At 41.0% G+C, this 14,123-nt stretch overlaps 1 protein-coding gene across 1 annotated transcript in view; it reads left to right on the top strand.

The window, feature by feature from the left end:
• The window catches only part of SLC1A2 (solute carrier family 1 member 2), a 32,280-nt gene that overhangs the window by 2,477 nt on the left and 15,680 nt on the right, over nucleotides 1-14,123 (top strand). The window contains exons 2-6 of the mRNA XM_074998940.1: nucleotides 371-523; nucleotides 1,225-1,475; nucleotides 5,335-5,503; nucleotides 9,233-9,359; nucleotides 11,279-11,512. Coding sequence (XP_074855041.1) covers nucleotides 371-523; nucleotides 1,225-1,475; nucleotides 5,335-5,503; nucleotides 9,233-9,359; nucleotides 11,279-11,512 — 934 coding nt within the window. The remainder of the gene's footprint in view (nucleotides 1-370; nucleotides 524-1,224; nucleotides 1,476-5,334; nucleotides 5,504-9,232; nucleotides 9,360-11,278; nucleotides 11,513-14,123) is intronic.

Here is a 14,123-nt window from a genome sequence, read left to right as displayed (position 1 = left end):
CAGTACCAGTGCAGGAACCTTGGCCATTGGGAGCCTGTTTACACTGGCATTTTATAATGTTGTAACTTGCTATGTTCAGGGTGTGAGTTTGTTTTCACACCCCAGAGCAAGAAACTTGCCAGTGTAGAAAAGCCTTTAGTGTAAGGGTAATTAAGCATGGGAATAAATTGCCTCGGTTGTGGAATTTCTGTGACTGAAACTTTTTAAGTACAATTAGACCTACACCTGTTGAGACTGGCCTAGTTATTACACAGTCCTGCCTTGAGGGCAGGTAACAGAACTGGATGACCTGTTGAGGTCCCTTTCATTCCTATCCTTCTGTGATTCTATGATTCCTTTCTCCACCACTCCATTTTAATTCTCCTTTCAGGAGTCATCTTGGGTGCATTATGTGGGTGTCTTCTTCGCCTGGCAACTCCCATTGATCCTGATATCGTCATGCTAATAGCGTTCCCAGGAGATATCCTGATGAGGATGTTAAAAATGTTGATCCTACCTTTAATTATATCCAGTTTAATTACAGGTGAGAGCTATTAGCAATAAATGCTTTAAGATGCTAGCAAAATACACCCCATAGCTCACTTTTAGTGAAAAGGGAAGAATACTGATGTGATACAGTGAATTTCTGGAAACTAATAATAGCTGATTGGCATTCCATGGGTCAAGTCCATTTCTGGTATAACTTCACTGATTTCAATAGTTGTTGCTGCTAGCCAATTAATGTCCAAACAAATGTGCACTACTCTCTTGAATGCCACCACTTCCCTAATATACTGTTTTACCAAATCCTAAAGTGGGATTTATGTGAACGGCAGCACAAATCGGGAAAGCAGGGATTGCTCAAAGCTGTGTGTCATCCTTGAAATGACCGGCTTCCAGGAAATAGAAGAGCAGAAGGGAATCACAATAAGGGTTGCTTTGCTTTGCCCTATGAATGTGATTAGTTCATGAATGTGATCCCTCAAGTAAGGATTCAGTTGAAAGTAATCTTAGCCATTTCTCCACATGTAGCAGGAGCTTTTAACACATGTTATTCAGATGGGCGAAAAATTGGAGGTTCTTTAGGGCCCCATCTACATTGTGTAGAATTCCTAAGGGAGGAAAAACATCACAAGAGAGTCAGTAAAAACTGAAATAACTATATGCAGAATCACCAGATGATTTGTGATAATTTGATGAATTGCCTAATAACTACTCCCATTGCATTTTTTTGAAAAAACACAGGATTGTCAGGTTTGGATGCTAAAGCTAGTGGCCGATTGGGCACAAGAGCCATGGTGTACTACATGTCCACTACTATCATTGCTGCTGTGCTAGGGGTGATTCTGGTTTTAGCCATCCATCCAGGAAACCCAAAACTCAAGAAGCAGCTGGGAGAAGGGAAGAAAAATGATGAAGTATCCAGTTTGGATGCTTTCTTGGATCTCATCCGGAACCTGTTCCCTGAAAATCTGGTCCAAGCTTGCTTCCAGCAGGTAAATATTTCTATTACCCAGATTCTTTTCAAATGCAAAAATCTTTTAACAGCCAAGATGTGTGTTCGGTCTTTCACCTACTGAGCTTCATTAAATTACTGAGGGGGGCGAATGGGGGGGCAAATAGACTCAAATAAAAGTTCTTAACAATGGAAATCAGTAGCAAAGTTATGACAGAACAAAAGAAAATAGTTGTATGTGAAATAGACAAAAACTACAGTTTCGGGCAGGAAAATCAAGAAGACAAATAGTTTACAACTCTTTTATTCTGTCGTAACTTTGTAACGGATTTCAGTTCTGAAGAACTTTTATTTGAGGCAATTTTTTGGAAAAAAGCCTTTTCATTTCACTATTAAGTAATATTTTTTAAATTTACTCATTCTTTATGTACAGTATTTAATGCTCTTGAAATGCTAGGTGCTGGCTGGTTGCTGAGACATGGAACATTTCAACTCCAAGCTGAAGCTTGAATTTGAATTCAGCCCAGGTATTAGTGACTGATCTGATAGTTGTCCAATGCTGTCTGTGAAATGTATTTGTGATTTCAGGCAAGTTCCCAGTGATCAGGTGTCCACAACCCCAAACCAACTATTCCATACAGCAACTTCTTGGTCTGTCTGGAAAACAAGATCTATGTGAATAATAGAGCCAAATGGCTGAGCTGCCTAAGGTCAGATGTAAGGCATCTTGTGGGGCCTATGGCAGGGAAAGGTGGAGATTTACATTGCTGTTGCATATTCCATACTCATTCTGTAGTTAAATATTTCCTCTAATCATTTTTCACCAGCACAAAATTAGCACAGTGTTGGTAAGAGATAAAAGAAATGCTTAAAAAGAACATATGCTTCCCGGTTCGTCTGTCACAAGCTTTCTTGCGAGTGAGATGCTTTTTTTGTAAAATTAAATTGTTTGCAACCATACAGCCTATTTTTGTTCAGCCAAACAAGATAAACCCATTCTTAGATACTCCTAAACGGTACCACTTAAAACAGAATGTGAACAGGAGCTATAGCTACCGGTGGGAGGATTGGGTGAGGAGTAAAGAACACAAAGAGGGGCCGGTTTAAGATGCCAAAAGGACCATGAGAACTTTATTTCTTCCCCAGACTGTCATGAAAAACCACAGAGGCGTTGGTGGTTACAAAGTGTATCTTCAGAATGTTCCCAAATCCTCCTGGGGACAGAGGTCATGTGGTCCAACCATGGCTGGCTAAAAACCACCATGTTTGAAATCTGAGATGTGTTCTCATAAATGGAGTTCTGTTACCTACACTTCATCCCAATGTGTATTACGGATAGGAGGAGAATGAATCCCTTGATCTGTAGAAAATGGATCAAATATCCATAGACAGGGACTGAGAATGAGTGGGAAAAAGAATGAAGGAGAATTAAGCTGCTAATATCCAATACTTTTCTTGGACTTTTTATATGTCCTGTTCAGTGGGCACAGTTAGTGACTAGTGTACACAGTTCAGCTAGCCACCTGTGGCTCAGCTGACACTTGTATAACATTGCCCCATATAATTCCCGTCCAAAGCCTACCAAACTCAATGGACAGACTTCCAGTGACTTCAATGGACTTTAGATGGGGGGGAGGGTGGGGGCAAAACGAGCTTTTTAGTGTTCCTATAGTTTATCTGAACAAATTCCCAACTAGCTCCTGCCAAAGCTTCTGCCATAAAGACACATATCTTTTCTTGTTCAGCTTTAACTTTCACATACTGGCTTCTGTAGTTTTTGCTCCCCTCTTGGTTACCAGAGAGGTTGGGGTCCTTTCTCTTCCTCCCCCGCCCCCAGGTTAAGTGGTGTCAAATACTGCTTTCCTTTCTTATGGTTATCAGGAATAGTTCAGTGGCTATTCAATACATCCCAGTGGCCTTGGACGCAAGAAGTCTTTTAGCAGAATTTGTAATACTAATGGCAATGGCACTGAATTGTAATGCTCCAGCAGGGAGAGATACTATTTCCCTGTCTGCCAAATAGATGATAGTAAAGAGACTCAGGGGCTGTGTCTAAACCTGCATTGCATTTCGAAAGAGGCATGCAAATGAGGAAATTGAAAATGCAAAGGAGGTGCAGGTTTACACACCTGACACCTCATGTGCATATTCACCTTTTGAAAGAGCTTCTTTCGAAAGACGAAAAGCAGTGTAGATGTGGCTCTTTCGAAAGTAAACCCCATCTTCGAAAGAACCCTTCTTACTATTCGAAGATGGGTTTTACTTTCAAAAGAGCCACGTCTACACTGCTTCTTTTCTTTCAGAAGAAGAGTAGGCAAATGAGGTGCCAGATATGTAAATCTGCACCTCCTTTGCATTTTCGATTTCCTCATTTGCATGCCTCTTTGAAAGTGCAATGCAAGTGTAGACACAGCCAGGGAGCATGCAAAGTATAGGTTGAACCTGGCTGCCTTTAAGATTTTTGTGAGCCTTTTGAATTATTTTTGGGCTCAAAAAATGGTATTTGTAAATCTGATTTTCCGATAATGCAGTTCTTTATTTGCCTTCACAGCCACGCCTAGTGCGTGAGTTTATATACCTCTAGAAAGCATTACACTATCTCATCTAAATATGTGATCTAGAAGGATGATGGTAATGTCCAGATAGGCATATTTTGCTTTCAAGATGCTTATCTGAACCTGTACTTTGATGTCAGCATCTTTATCACCAGTAATTATGGGCCTGATTCTGGGATGAGCTGGGGACCTTCAGCTTTAATTGATGCCAGAGGGAGTTGTGCGTGTTCTGAAACATCATCCCCTGTTTATTTCTGTAGCTCTACACAGCTTTTACATTTTGTCTATCTCACATACAAATCACAGGAGGATAAAATTCTCAAGATGGAAATCAAATCAGATAAACAAACAAACATAAAAATCAAATAAAAACAAAAACCAATCCACCCAACTGTTGGCTGGCTTCAGGGTTGATGAAGAGTTTGTCACACATTGTCAGTGTTCTAGTCTCACTGAGCATTTTTATTTTCTAAATTTAGAGGAGGTACATTTTTAAACAGGAGTAAAATAAGGCTTTGAATTAGGGCATCACCCACAATATATCCCATTTAAGCCATCTCATCAAGCTGCAGGTACAATTGTATCTGGATAAGCTGCAGAAATGGCTCTGTATTCCTAATAGTTGAATTTTGCAGTAGCTTGTCCAGTTGTTGTATACTGAGGTTAATTCTGAGTGCTATCATTAATGAGATCCTGCTATCTTTGCATCTAGAAATAGCAGATGCTTTTCCAGGTACCAGTGGTAGAATGTTTTGGGTTATCCTCTGTGGTTGCTAGCCACAGGGGTGTGGCAGATTATATATTTCTTCTGCAGTCCAGCTCTCAGATTCATTACCATCCCAGCAGGGCCCCTATGTATACCAGTTTTATTTCAGCTCTGACAGATGAGAACCTTGAACCAGCCTAAAAAGGAGCCAGTCACATGTGTTGGAAATATCAAAACATTATTGAACTAAATTACCATTGCTGCTGAGATTACTCTCTGGGTAAACATCTTTCTTGCATAATGGTGTCGATATAGAAGTGCTGCTATTACACACTCCAGAATAAATGAAGCATTTTGTGACTTTTTTGGATGGAAGTGCCTGTGTGCAAGAGGTCATGTGTTTATTACAGTTTGCTGTTCTTTTGGAACAGGAGTTAGTTGTGCTTGACACTATTACAAACTAACTTACTTTTGGAAGAAGATTAAAGGTGGTGGAGTGCGTGGTCTGATCTTTTAAAAACAGCACTGCCTGGGGTTATTTGGAATGGGGAGTCAAGATTATTATTTTATTTTTGACCGCTTGTATGTGTTAAATCCCATTCTGATTTCATTCTCTTCCCATCTTGCAACTCCTTTAGATCCAAACTGTCACCAAGAAAGTGCTGGTGACCCCGCAAACTGAAGAGCCTCCTAATGTCACTGACTCCGTCTTTGCAATGATGAATGAGACGATGACTGAAGCACTGCCAGAAGCTCAGCTGATCATTAAAAAGGGGCTTGAGTTTAAAGATGGAATGAATGTCTTAGGTAAAGAAACTAGTCTTCTGTTGAAATGCATGTTGATAATGCACCAGCCCTTGCTTTGCAGTGACAATCAGTGGATAGTCAGGTTGGTACGATTAATTCTGGAGTTCATATTTGGTCTATGCCATGAATCACCAACAGTGGCCACCATGTGTTGGCTCTTTGTTGACCTACATGATACAAACCTGATGGTCTCAGTCCTGTTCCCAGTGCCTGTGTGCCCACATCACAGAATCAGACTCCATGATTATCACTCATTGGCAATCTTGTAGAAGGGCTGAGAAGTACTCAAGACATCGTCGCTGTTAATCTGTTAGACTGTGAATACCCAAAGGTGAGATGGAGACAAAAATGTCAGTCTCCTGGGCACTTTGTTCTAAGATGTGACTTTAGGTACAGCCAAAACAAGAGATCTGGAGATGCGATTTGTAAACTGCACTAGCTAAGGAAAATCCCTCGGAGACATTGTTAGACAGAGTCATAATTCCCTTCCTGCTTCCTCTTTGTTCAGGGGAGAGTAATTTCTAGCTAACCTTTAAAAGCACTAAATTACAATTGTGCTGGCTAGAAAATGGGGATGGAGTTAAGGTTCTGCCCATTCCCTATCCATCCCTGACTACTCACCTGATCTGTGGGAGCAAAAGAGGAGTAGACATGCTACACCCACCCAGTCTCCTGTCCCTGTTAGCTACTCAAGCACTTAAGGAAGGTTTCTGCTTCCCTTTGTGCAGCCTAGATAACAACTGAGCCAAATATTTGACTGTTTGAACACACATCCATGCTTATTATATATCATTCCATGGAAGAATGCTACCAGGCTCACTAGTATTTGTTTCTTTATGTACAATGTGGATAATGCAAGTAAAGCATTAGATTTGGTGCTATGTTTTGGAGACAACTGTATCCCACTGACAATGCCGTTAATAACAAGAGTGACAGATAGGCCAATACATTTCTGAAGCAGAGGAAAATAAATCTACTTCTATATTGTACAGTAATGAGCCAATAACACTACAGCTTATATGATACCATTACTAAAGTAGTTTGCCCCAGGATGACTTAATGTGTAGGGGCAGACAGATGAAAAATAAAAACATAGGGGCTATGTCTACACTAGGGAGTTTTGTAGCTAAACTGGGGTTTTGTAGACAAAACTCATGGAGCATCTACACACAAAGGCTGGGTCTACACAGAGACATCCTTCTGGCAGCTTCATGCTAACGAGCAATCTCACAATTGCAAATGGCTGCTCGTTAGCGTATTCCCATGGCTCATTAGCTGTACAAGATCTTGCTGCCAGCAGAGGGTGCTACTGGAAGTAAACAGGCATAAGGGGCTGGCAAAAGAGGGTGTTTTTGCCAGAAGAGGCACGTCTACATGGCCTGTTTGCTGCTGGTAGCACTCCCTGCCAGCAGCAAGATCTCGCGCAACTATGCTAACGAGTCATAGGAGAATGCTAAAAAGCAGCCATTTGCAACTGCAAGATTGCTCATTAGGATGAAGCTGCCAGCAGGACTTCTCTATGTATAGCCAGCCAAAATGTACTTTGTAGACAGAAACTGTTGACAAAAAAACTCTGTAGACACTCTGGGGGGCTCTTTTGTCGACAGAGCAAATCAAAAAGATCGATCTGCTTTTATGCGTAGACAGGATCTGTTGACCGAAATTTTGTCTGAATATCTCTTCCAACAGTTACTTCTGTAGACAGATGCTTCTAGTGTAGATGTAGCCAGAGTGAATAGCCTCAAAGTTGCCTAAATTAGAGGAGGATGGCAAATTCCTACAAAGTTGAGTTCTGTGAGTAATGCGACTGCTAGTTTGGTATTAAGTGAACAAAAACACCTACTAAAATTTTCTGAATACAATTGGGATTCCAGAAAATTACTTGGTTGGTGACTATCCAAGAGTTTTTTAGCAAAACATCCCTCCATGTGCTACAGCATACACTGACACATATCCTTTATTTCCACACACAAGACTCCAGTACAACCTCGCCATACAAACAGGTGAGGTTTTGGATAGGCAAACTCATCATTTCTGTCATCTGAAACCACTTTCTTCCCTCTGATTTTGTGTACCAATGGGACTCAGCTTTTTGACAAGGGAAGTTCCCAAGTGAGCTCACACACAAGGTAATTGCTCAACTTCCATCTTATCTCACATTTCAACCTCTTGAGGGTTGCTGAGCTTCCTAGCCATGTCAGTTAATAACCTCAGATCTGCCTCTTTATCCCAGGAAATTCCGAGGCAGCAAAGCCTCACTAGAGCACACTAATCCTAAGAATATATACAATATCAAATAAGCCCTAGTGTACTCATTTGCTCAATTTATTCTCATTTTGGTTTTCTAATACCCAAGAGTTTCCTCCATTTCTTTAAAATGGTTACAACTTCCTTTGATATTGGGCCTGTTCCTGCTCCCATAGAATTTAAAGGGAGATCTTGCTCTCATTCATTTAACCTGGAACAGCATTAATCCCTTAATATGTATAGACATAATTTAAGATGGGGAAAGATTAAAACACATATTATTCCTCTTGGTTGAGCTACTCACAAGTAGTGTGTGTGCGTGCGTGCATGCACTGAGAGCTGGGGAAGAGGGACTCCCTTTGCATTTCCTTGTATTTTGAAGTTGGTCCCATGTACAGGGCAGAACCACATCAGGGCTGCTCTAAACTTAGGCAAAGATGGACATGACCCTTAGATGGTATTGTGGCAACTGGAGGTCACCGGGATCTGGCCATATCCTTTGTCAGGCCTGTGAGCCCTCTATAGCAGGGGTCAGCAACCCCTGACATAGGTGCCAAGAGTGTTATATGAGTTGATTTTCATCGGCACGTGAGGCAGGAGCTCAGCTCCCCGATGGAGATGGGAGCTTGCTCAAAGCCATGCCACCTGTGGCTTAATAAAAGACCAGCTAATGCTGCCAACCACCACCTAAAGGGTAAAGCTCTGCATCTTAATTTATGAACTAATGCAGCTGTTGTAAGTAGGACTATTAGTGCTTCAAAAAGTATCACCTGCAATTGGCCTGTACATAGAGGTCAAAAGGTCAAATTTCAGCACTCTACCTCGGAACATTGCTGTCCCCTGCTCTACAGTCTTTTTGATATCCAGGAAATCTATGTTATGAGTGTTCCTTTGATGGGCAGGTCCACTTCTTTTATGTCCTCTCTATATATGAACAGTGCCCAGAGGCCATCCAATGGGACTCTATTTCCCTCCTTTTAAAAAGGATCAAATAGAATACTGAAAATTCGCTATTATTATTTTATTGATTGAGTCATCCTCTAATACCATATATAATCTGATATACGAAAAAAGTCTCTATGCATTGGAATATATAGGCTAGTAGAAAATAAAGAATGTAAATAAAAAAAAATGAAGAAACTGTTATGGTTCTGCCCTGTACATGGGACAAACTTCAGGGAGATGCAAAGGGAATCCCTCTTCCCCATCTGTCAACACACACACACACACACACACACACAATTCTTGTGACTAGCTCAACCAAAAGGAATCTTTGGCATTTTTAATCTTCTCACGTCTTAAAATATGTTTCCATTGTGACAATTTAGCGCAAGAGATACTGCATCTCAACTGTGAAATATAGCACAGTTGTTTGAAGGTTAAATTAACAGGGTAACCCTAACAGGCTGGCTTTATTCTGACAGAGCTGCAAAGATTCAGGTTCCTAACTGGTGATTCATTTTGTTGTGATCCCTCCAACAGGCCTGATAGGGTTCTTCATTGCTTTTGGCATAGCTATGGGGAAGATGGGAGAACAAGCCAAGATGATGGTGGATTTCTTCAACATCCTGAATGAAATTGTAATGAAACTAGTGACTATGATCATGTGGTAAGTCAAGACCGTAAGTTCTACGATGCAAAAAAAAAAAAAAAAACAAGCTACAGTTGGCTGCAGAGTGGACACACTATACTTTGTTGACAGCCAATATGGCTAAAGATTTTAGCTGGTGTGGCTCTTGAAACCATTACAAAGATTGTGCACTCAAACCATTACAAAGATGGTTAACATTGTTTCCTTTTTGGGATGGGGTGGGGTGATAATTGAGGTGCATTTCAAAACATTTGTGAAGATGACAGTCATACTGTCATTTTCTGCCTACAGAGCTCCAAGACATGCACCATTTTCAGACCTTTAATACTACTGTAAAAATATCACATTTATTATAGATGTTCTCTTCAGTAAAAAACAAACATCCTTTCAAAACATAATAACATTAAGCTTCTCTTGTGAGTCTAGCGTAATAATAAAGTCTTGGCTCAGAGTTATAATTACAGAGGAGCCAAGAGACATGCTCTATTTCGAGAGTTCTGCAGTGAAATTGGCTTGCCCAAAATATGCATTCCAACAAAATGAGATTCCAAGGGTTGGCATCAAAATAAAAAAGTCTCCTCCCGTGTCCTCTGTGAGGCCACATGCATAGTCTGTATTCTATAAAATCAGCAGAGTAAGAAGCACTGACCTGAATTGTCTCTAGGCAAGTGTGTGGCCTGTCCTTTCAGAACAGCTTCCCTTCCATGCCCCAGCGACAGAGTGACTGTACCTATTTGGGATGGAGGCCTTGTTTACATTTCTGGAGCAGGATTTTTTCTCTTCTGTAGCATTTGAGAGTTGCCACAGAGCTATATCCTGTTTACATCCAAGTGCCAAATATGCCCATGTCATCTACAGCTGGCCTTTCAAAAAGGAACATGTTGCACAACTTTTGGCACATTGTAGGTCCTGCACTAATGAATGAGAGAGCAAGCGAGCAAAAAGCTCCTTCCCTCATCCACCCACTACACAACGAAGTCGTACCTTGGCTAGCAGGAATGGGGAGTGCCGAGAGAGAGCGCTTTAGGATTTCGAGCAGTTTTAATTTACACACCACTTTGGGTCTGTGTTTGTTTGTGTCAGGATTAGTCCATGTGCCTTATGAACTGACCACCAGCACCTGGGAAGTGCACGAATAGAATTGGCTGCACCTTTGCTACACATATAACATGACACACTGTTCACCCTGTGTCCCTGGCACCCTGGGAGTCTGACATACTACTCCACCTGCCCCTTTTAGTCAGAGGACTAACATATTCCTCCCTAAGTGTAATACATGGATTAAGTTCATCAACAAATGGTATTGATGAGTGTCTGGAATGTAACTGGTGCTTTGAGGCTTCCAGAGGGGCTGAAGGATGATACCTACCTGTGTGAGATGGTGTGTAATGATAGCTGACAAGGAGGTAAAACAACAGCCTCATTTGCTCACTTGGCCTGTGTTTTACACTCTGGTCACCAATCACAAATAGACACTGTAGCTTTTGTGAAGAGAGACATTTTGATTTCAGTCTTTATTACAACCTCGAACATATAGACCAGCAATGTGCAAATAGCTGGAGCAACTGCACCTTTGTACACAAGAAGAAAGCTTTTATCTTATATGAACACAGGAAGCTGATTCTCCTCCCCTGCCACATTAACTCTAAAAATTCCAGGCAAAGATGAATAGGAGGAATTTGCCAGCATCACTCAGTGTTTCTCTAGGACAGAGGGATATCGGTGAAGAAAACTAACGTTCTTTTACAGCTGTGGCTGATAGTTATTACAATTCTGAAGCGAACAGATGCTTTGCATCACTGACTAACCAAAATGACAGTTTTGCCCTGGGTATACTGGCAAATGCTGCCAAATATTGGTATTGCTTTTATGGCTGCCTGGATCAGTTCCATCTGTTGTTTCTGTTTGGTTTTTTTTTTTTCTCTGCTTCTCTCTAGGTACTCCCCTTTGGGCATTGCCTGCCTTATTTGTGGGAAAATCATTGCAATTAAGGACTTAGAGGTAGTTGCCAGGCAACTTGGAATGTACATGGTAACAGTTATCGTGGGCCTTCTCATCCATGGAGGGATCTTCTTGCCTTCACTGTACTTCATGATTACACGGAAAAGCCCCTTCTCATTCCTAGCTGGCATTTTCCAGGCATGGATCACAGCTCTTGGCACGGCTTCCAGGTACTTGAAGTGAAAGGCCACCTTATTTATATTTTAGCAGCTTGTTAGCTGCCATTTAAACATTCTGCAGCTGCTGTTCTCACTTTTACTAGAAAATTATTTTATCGTTAAATACCAGTCAGTCAACAGCTTTTGATCATCTTAATCTATTTGAAAAAAATATATACGAATAAACAGTTATGACTAAATTGCTTTGCCCATAGCTTATGGCACATACAGAGGTCTTTAGAGGTTTCCATTCTTTCAGGTGTCATGCTTTTTCATGATATTACATTGCTTCTTCCAAATGAAGTTGTAAAGCTAGGGTTCAAGTAGGGAGCACAAGAGGTAGATAAAGATCCTGTACTGTCACCAGCAGTTCTATCCTGATTGCTTCCTCCAGGCTAGGATTTAGGAATATCATGAGTGATAACATTGAGTAACAAAAGCTGTTTAGGACGGTCTGAGTTAAAGAACCAAAGGTTTGTCTGTGCAGTTTGACCAGAATAAAGTTCTTTCTTTATATTTATAAGAACTCAGACATGGTCTCTTCTCTACCAAAGAGAGGACACAACAGGTATCCATCCTGGGAGCTCTCTGCGCTTCACGACAGGGAACTAAATTCTCCTCAATCAGAAGGAAATAATTACTCAAAATCTTACTGAGAGAACTGTTCTTCTGTGTCTTTCAGACAAGTGTGGCATACTTCTGTAGACCAATATTAGGGTAATAGGACAAGATGGAGAATCTTGTACTGCTTTTACCTACTCTACAGTTCCTGAAGAGATGATAAACATTTCTCGTCCTAGGAACATCATTTAGGGGCTCAAAATTTACCTATGCTGAAAGAGACATTGAAATTACCATGCAAAAGGCTTGCTTGTTTTTCAGTTATGAGGCAAGACCTCAGAGTGAATGACAAAATCAGTAAGAGTCAGCAACAGCAGCACTGCCATGTACAGACTTTCACTTGTGCTCCAATTTGTGAAAAGTGACTGTAGGTGGGATTTATTCCTACTTATGCAGGAAAAAAATGAACCTTATTTGACTAAATGTCAATGGAGTGTCAGTGAACTGAGTTTTTCCTTTCTAAATAATAAGGTACGGAAATCACTTTGTCATGGAAGAGACAGCACAGCATAGCAGAGTGAAAAAAACAAAAAGTCTGTGACCTACAATATACATTCAGTCATGTAAACAGCCATATACACAGACTAGTACTTAGGCAGCGCATGGGAAAATATGGCTTATATTTCCTATCTAGAAGTGAAAGTATTCTGTCTTTTTTAGGTACTCTAAGTGTGTGCCGTCACAGAATGAATATTTGATTGCCTGTGGTAAACAAACATCACACATTAAAACTAAATCACAGAATAGAATGGGCTGAAGCTATTTACCTGGTTCATGTAGTTCTTTTAATAAAATCCTCAGTGAGTCAGAAGAGCAACATAGCATTCTGATCACAGGACTGGGAGCCAGGAATGTGAACATCAGATTGGCCTTTGATATTTACTCCATTTGCAATATTGAAGAAGTCACATAATATTTTGTTTCCTCACTTTATCTGCCTGTAAAATGGGGATAATTATATTTTCCTACTTGATAGCATCACTTTGCGCACTAAGAATGAGTTCATTAAAAGTTGCAAGGCAGTGTGTGCACCATGCAGGAAAGATGTATTATAGCATATTTTAGTGAGTTCAGCTCTTTGTTCCATTCACTGTAAGCAACAGTTAACATTCTTGTCAGACCAAAATAGTATTGGTACAGTAATCAGGAGGATCTTTCAACAATTTCCATTAGCTCAGCTGGAGGTATGCAAACGAGCTGGTACAGACATGCTTCGGCTACCACTTACACTGAGTAACTGCTCTGTAGGAATTTCCCCAGAAAAACATTCACTTTATAGAGTTGACTCTGCTCAGGATGTAACCAAGTTAATTTAGTGGAGGACTGGGCCAGAGAAAAACACTGAAAATGAATATATATATGAAATATGAGTTGGATTCATTAATTTACAGACATCCTTCAGCTGAACTAAGCATATTTGGGCAGCAGAGAGAGGAATCACAACTCACTGGAAGAAAGTGTGGCTATGGAATACTCTGCTGGGACTACTTAGGTCCAGTGAGGTAAAAAAATCTTGGCTACATCTACACTAGCCCAGATCTTCAAAATGGCCATGCAAATCAGCCAGATAGGAATAAGGGGATGTCAAAGTTGGCAGGGTCCTTTCAAAAAGGAGCCCCATCTGGACAAGCTGCGTGGCGGCGAAAAGCAGCAATTTTGAAGCGCCACGGCCAGTGGCATGCTAATGAGGCGATGAATATGCATTTCAGCACCTCGTTAGTAATCTTCGAAATGGCCATTTGCATGGCCATTTCGAAGAGTTGGGCTAGTGTAGACATGGCCCTTCTGGGGAAACAGGGAACGTCCACATAAACTCCTGTTCGTCAGTGCCAACCTTTCTGTCCACCCCAGCTCTGTGAAGGAAAGGTACACAGGATGTGTGTTCTTCCCATGCCCCCTAGAATAGTACAAGAGCCCAGGCTTCTCTGACTCAAGCACCCTCACAAAATGCAAGATTTTACCCTTCGGTATTCCTTTGAGTTCCCATAGCAAAAAGTTACTT

The sequence above is a fragment of the Carettochelys insculpta genome, chromosome 6 (genome assembly GCF_033958435.1).
Source record: "Carettochelys insculpta isolate YL-2023 chromosome 6, ASM3395843v1, whole genome shotgun sequence".
NCBI lineage: Eukaryota > Metazoa > Chordata > Testudines > Carettochelyidae > Carettochelys > Carettochelys insculpta.
Note: the sequence above shows the minus strand (reverse complement) of the source record. Positions and strands in the feature narration are given on the sequence as shown.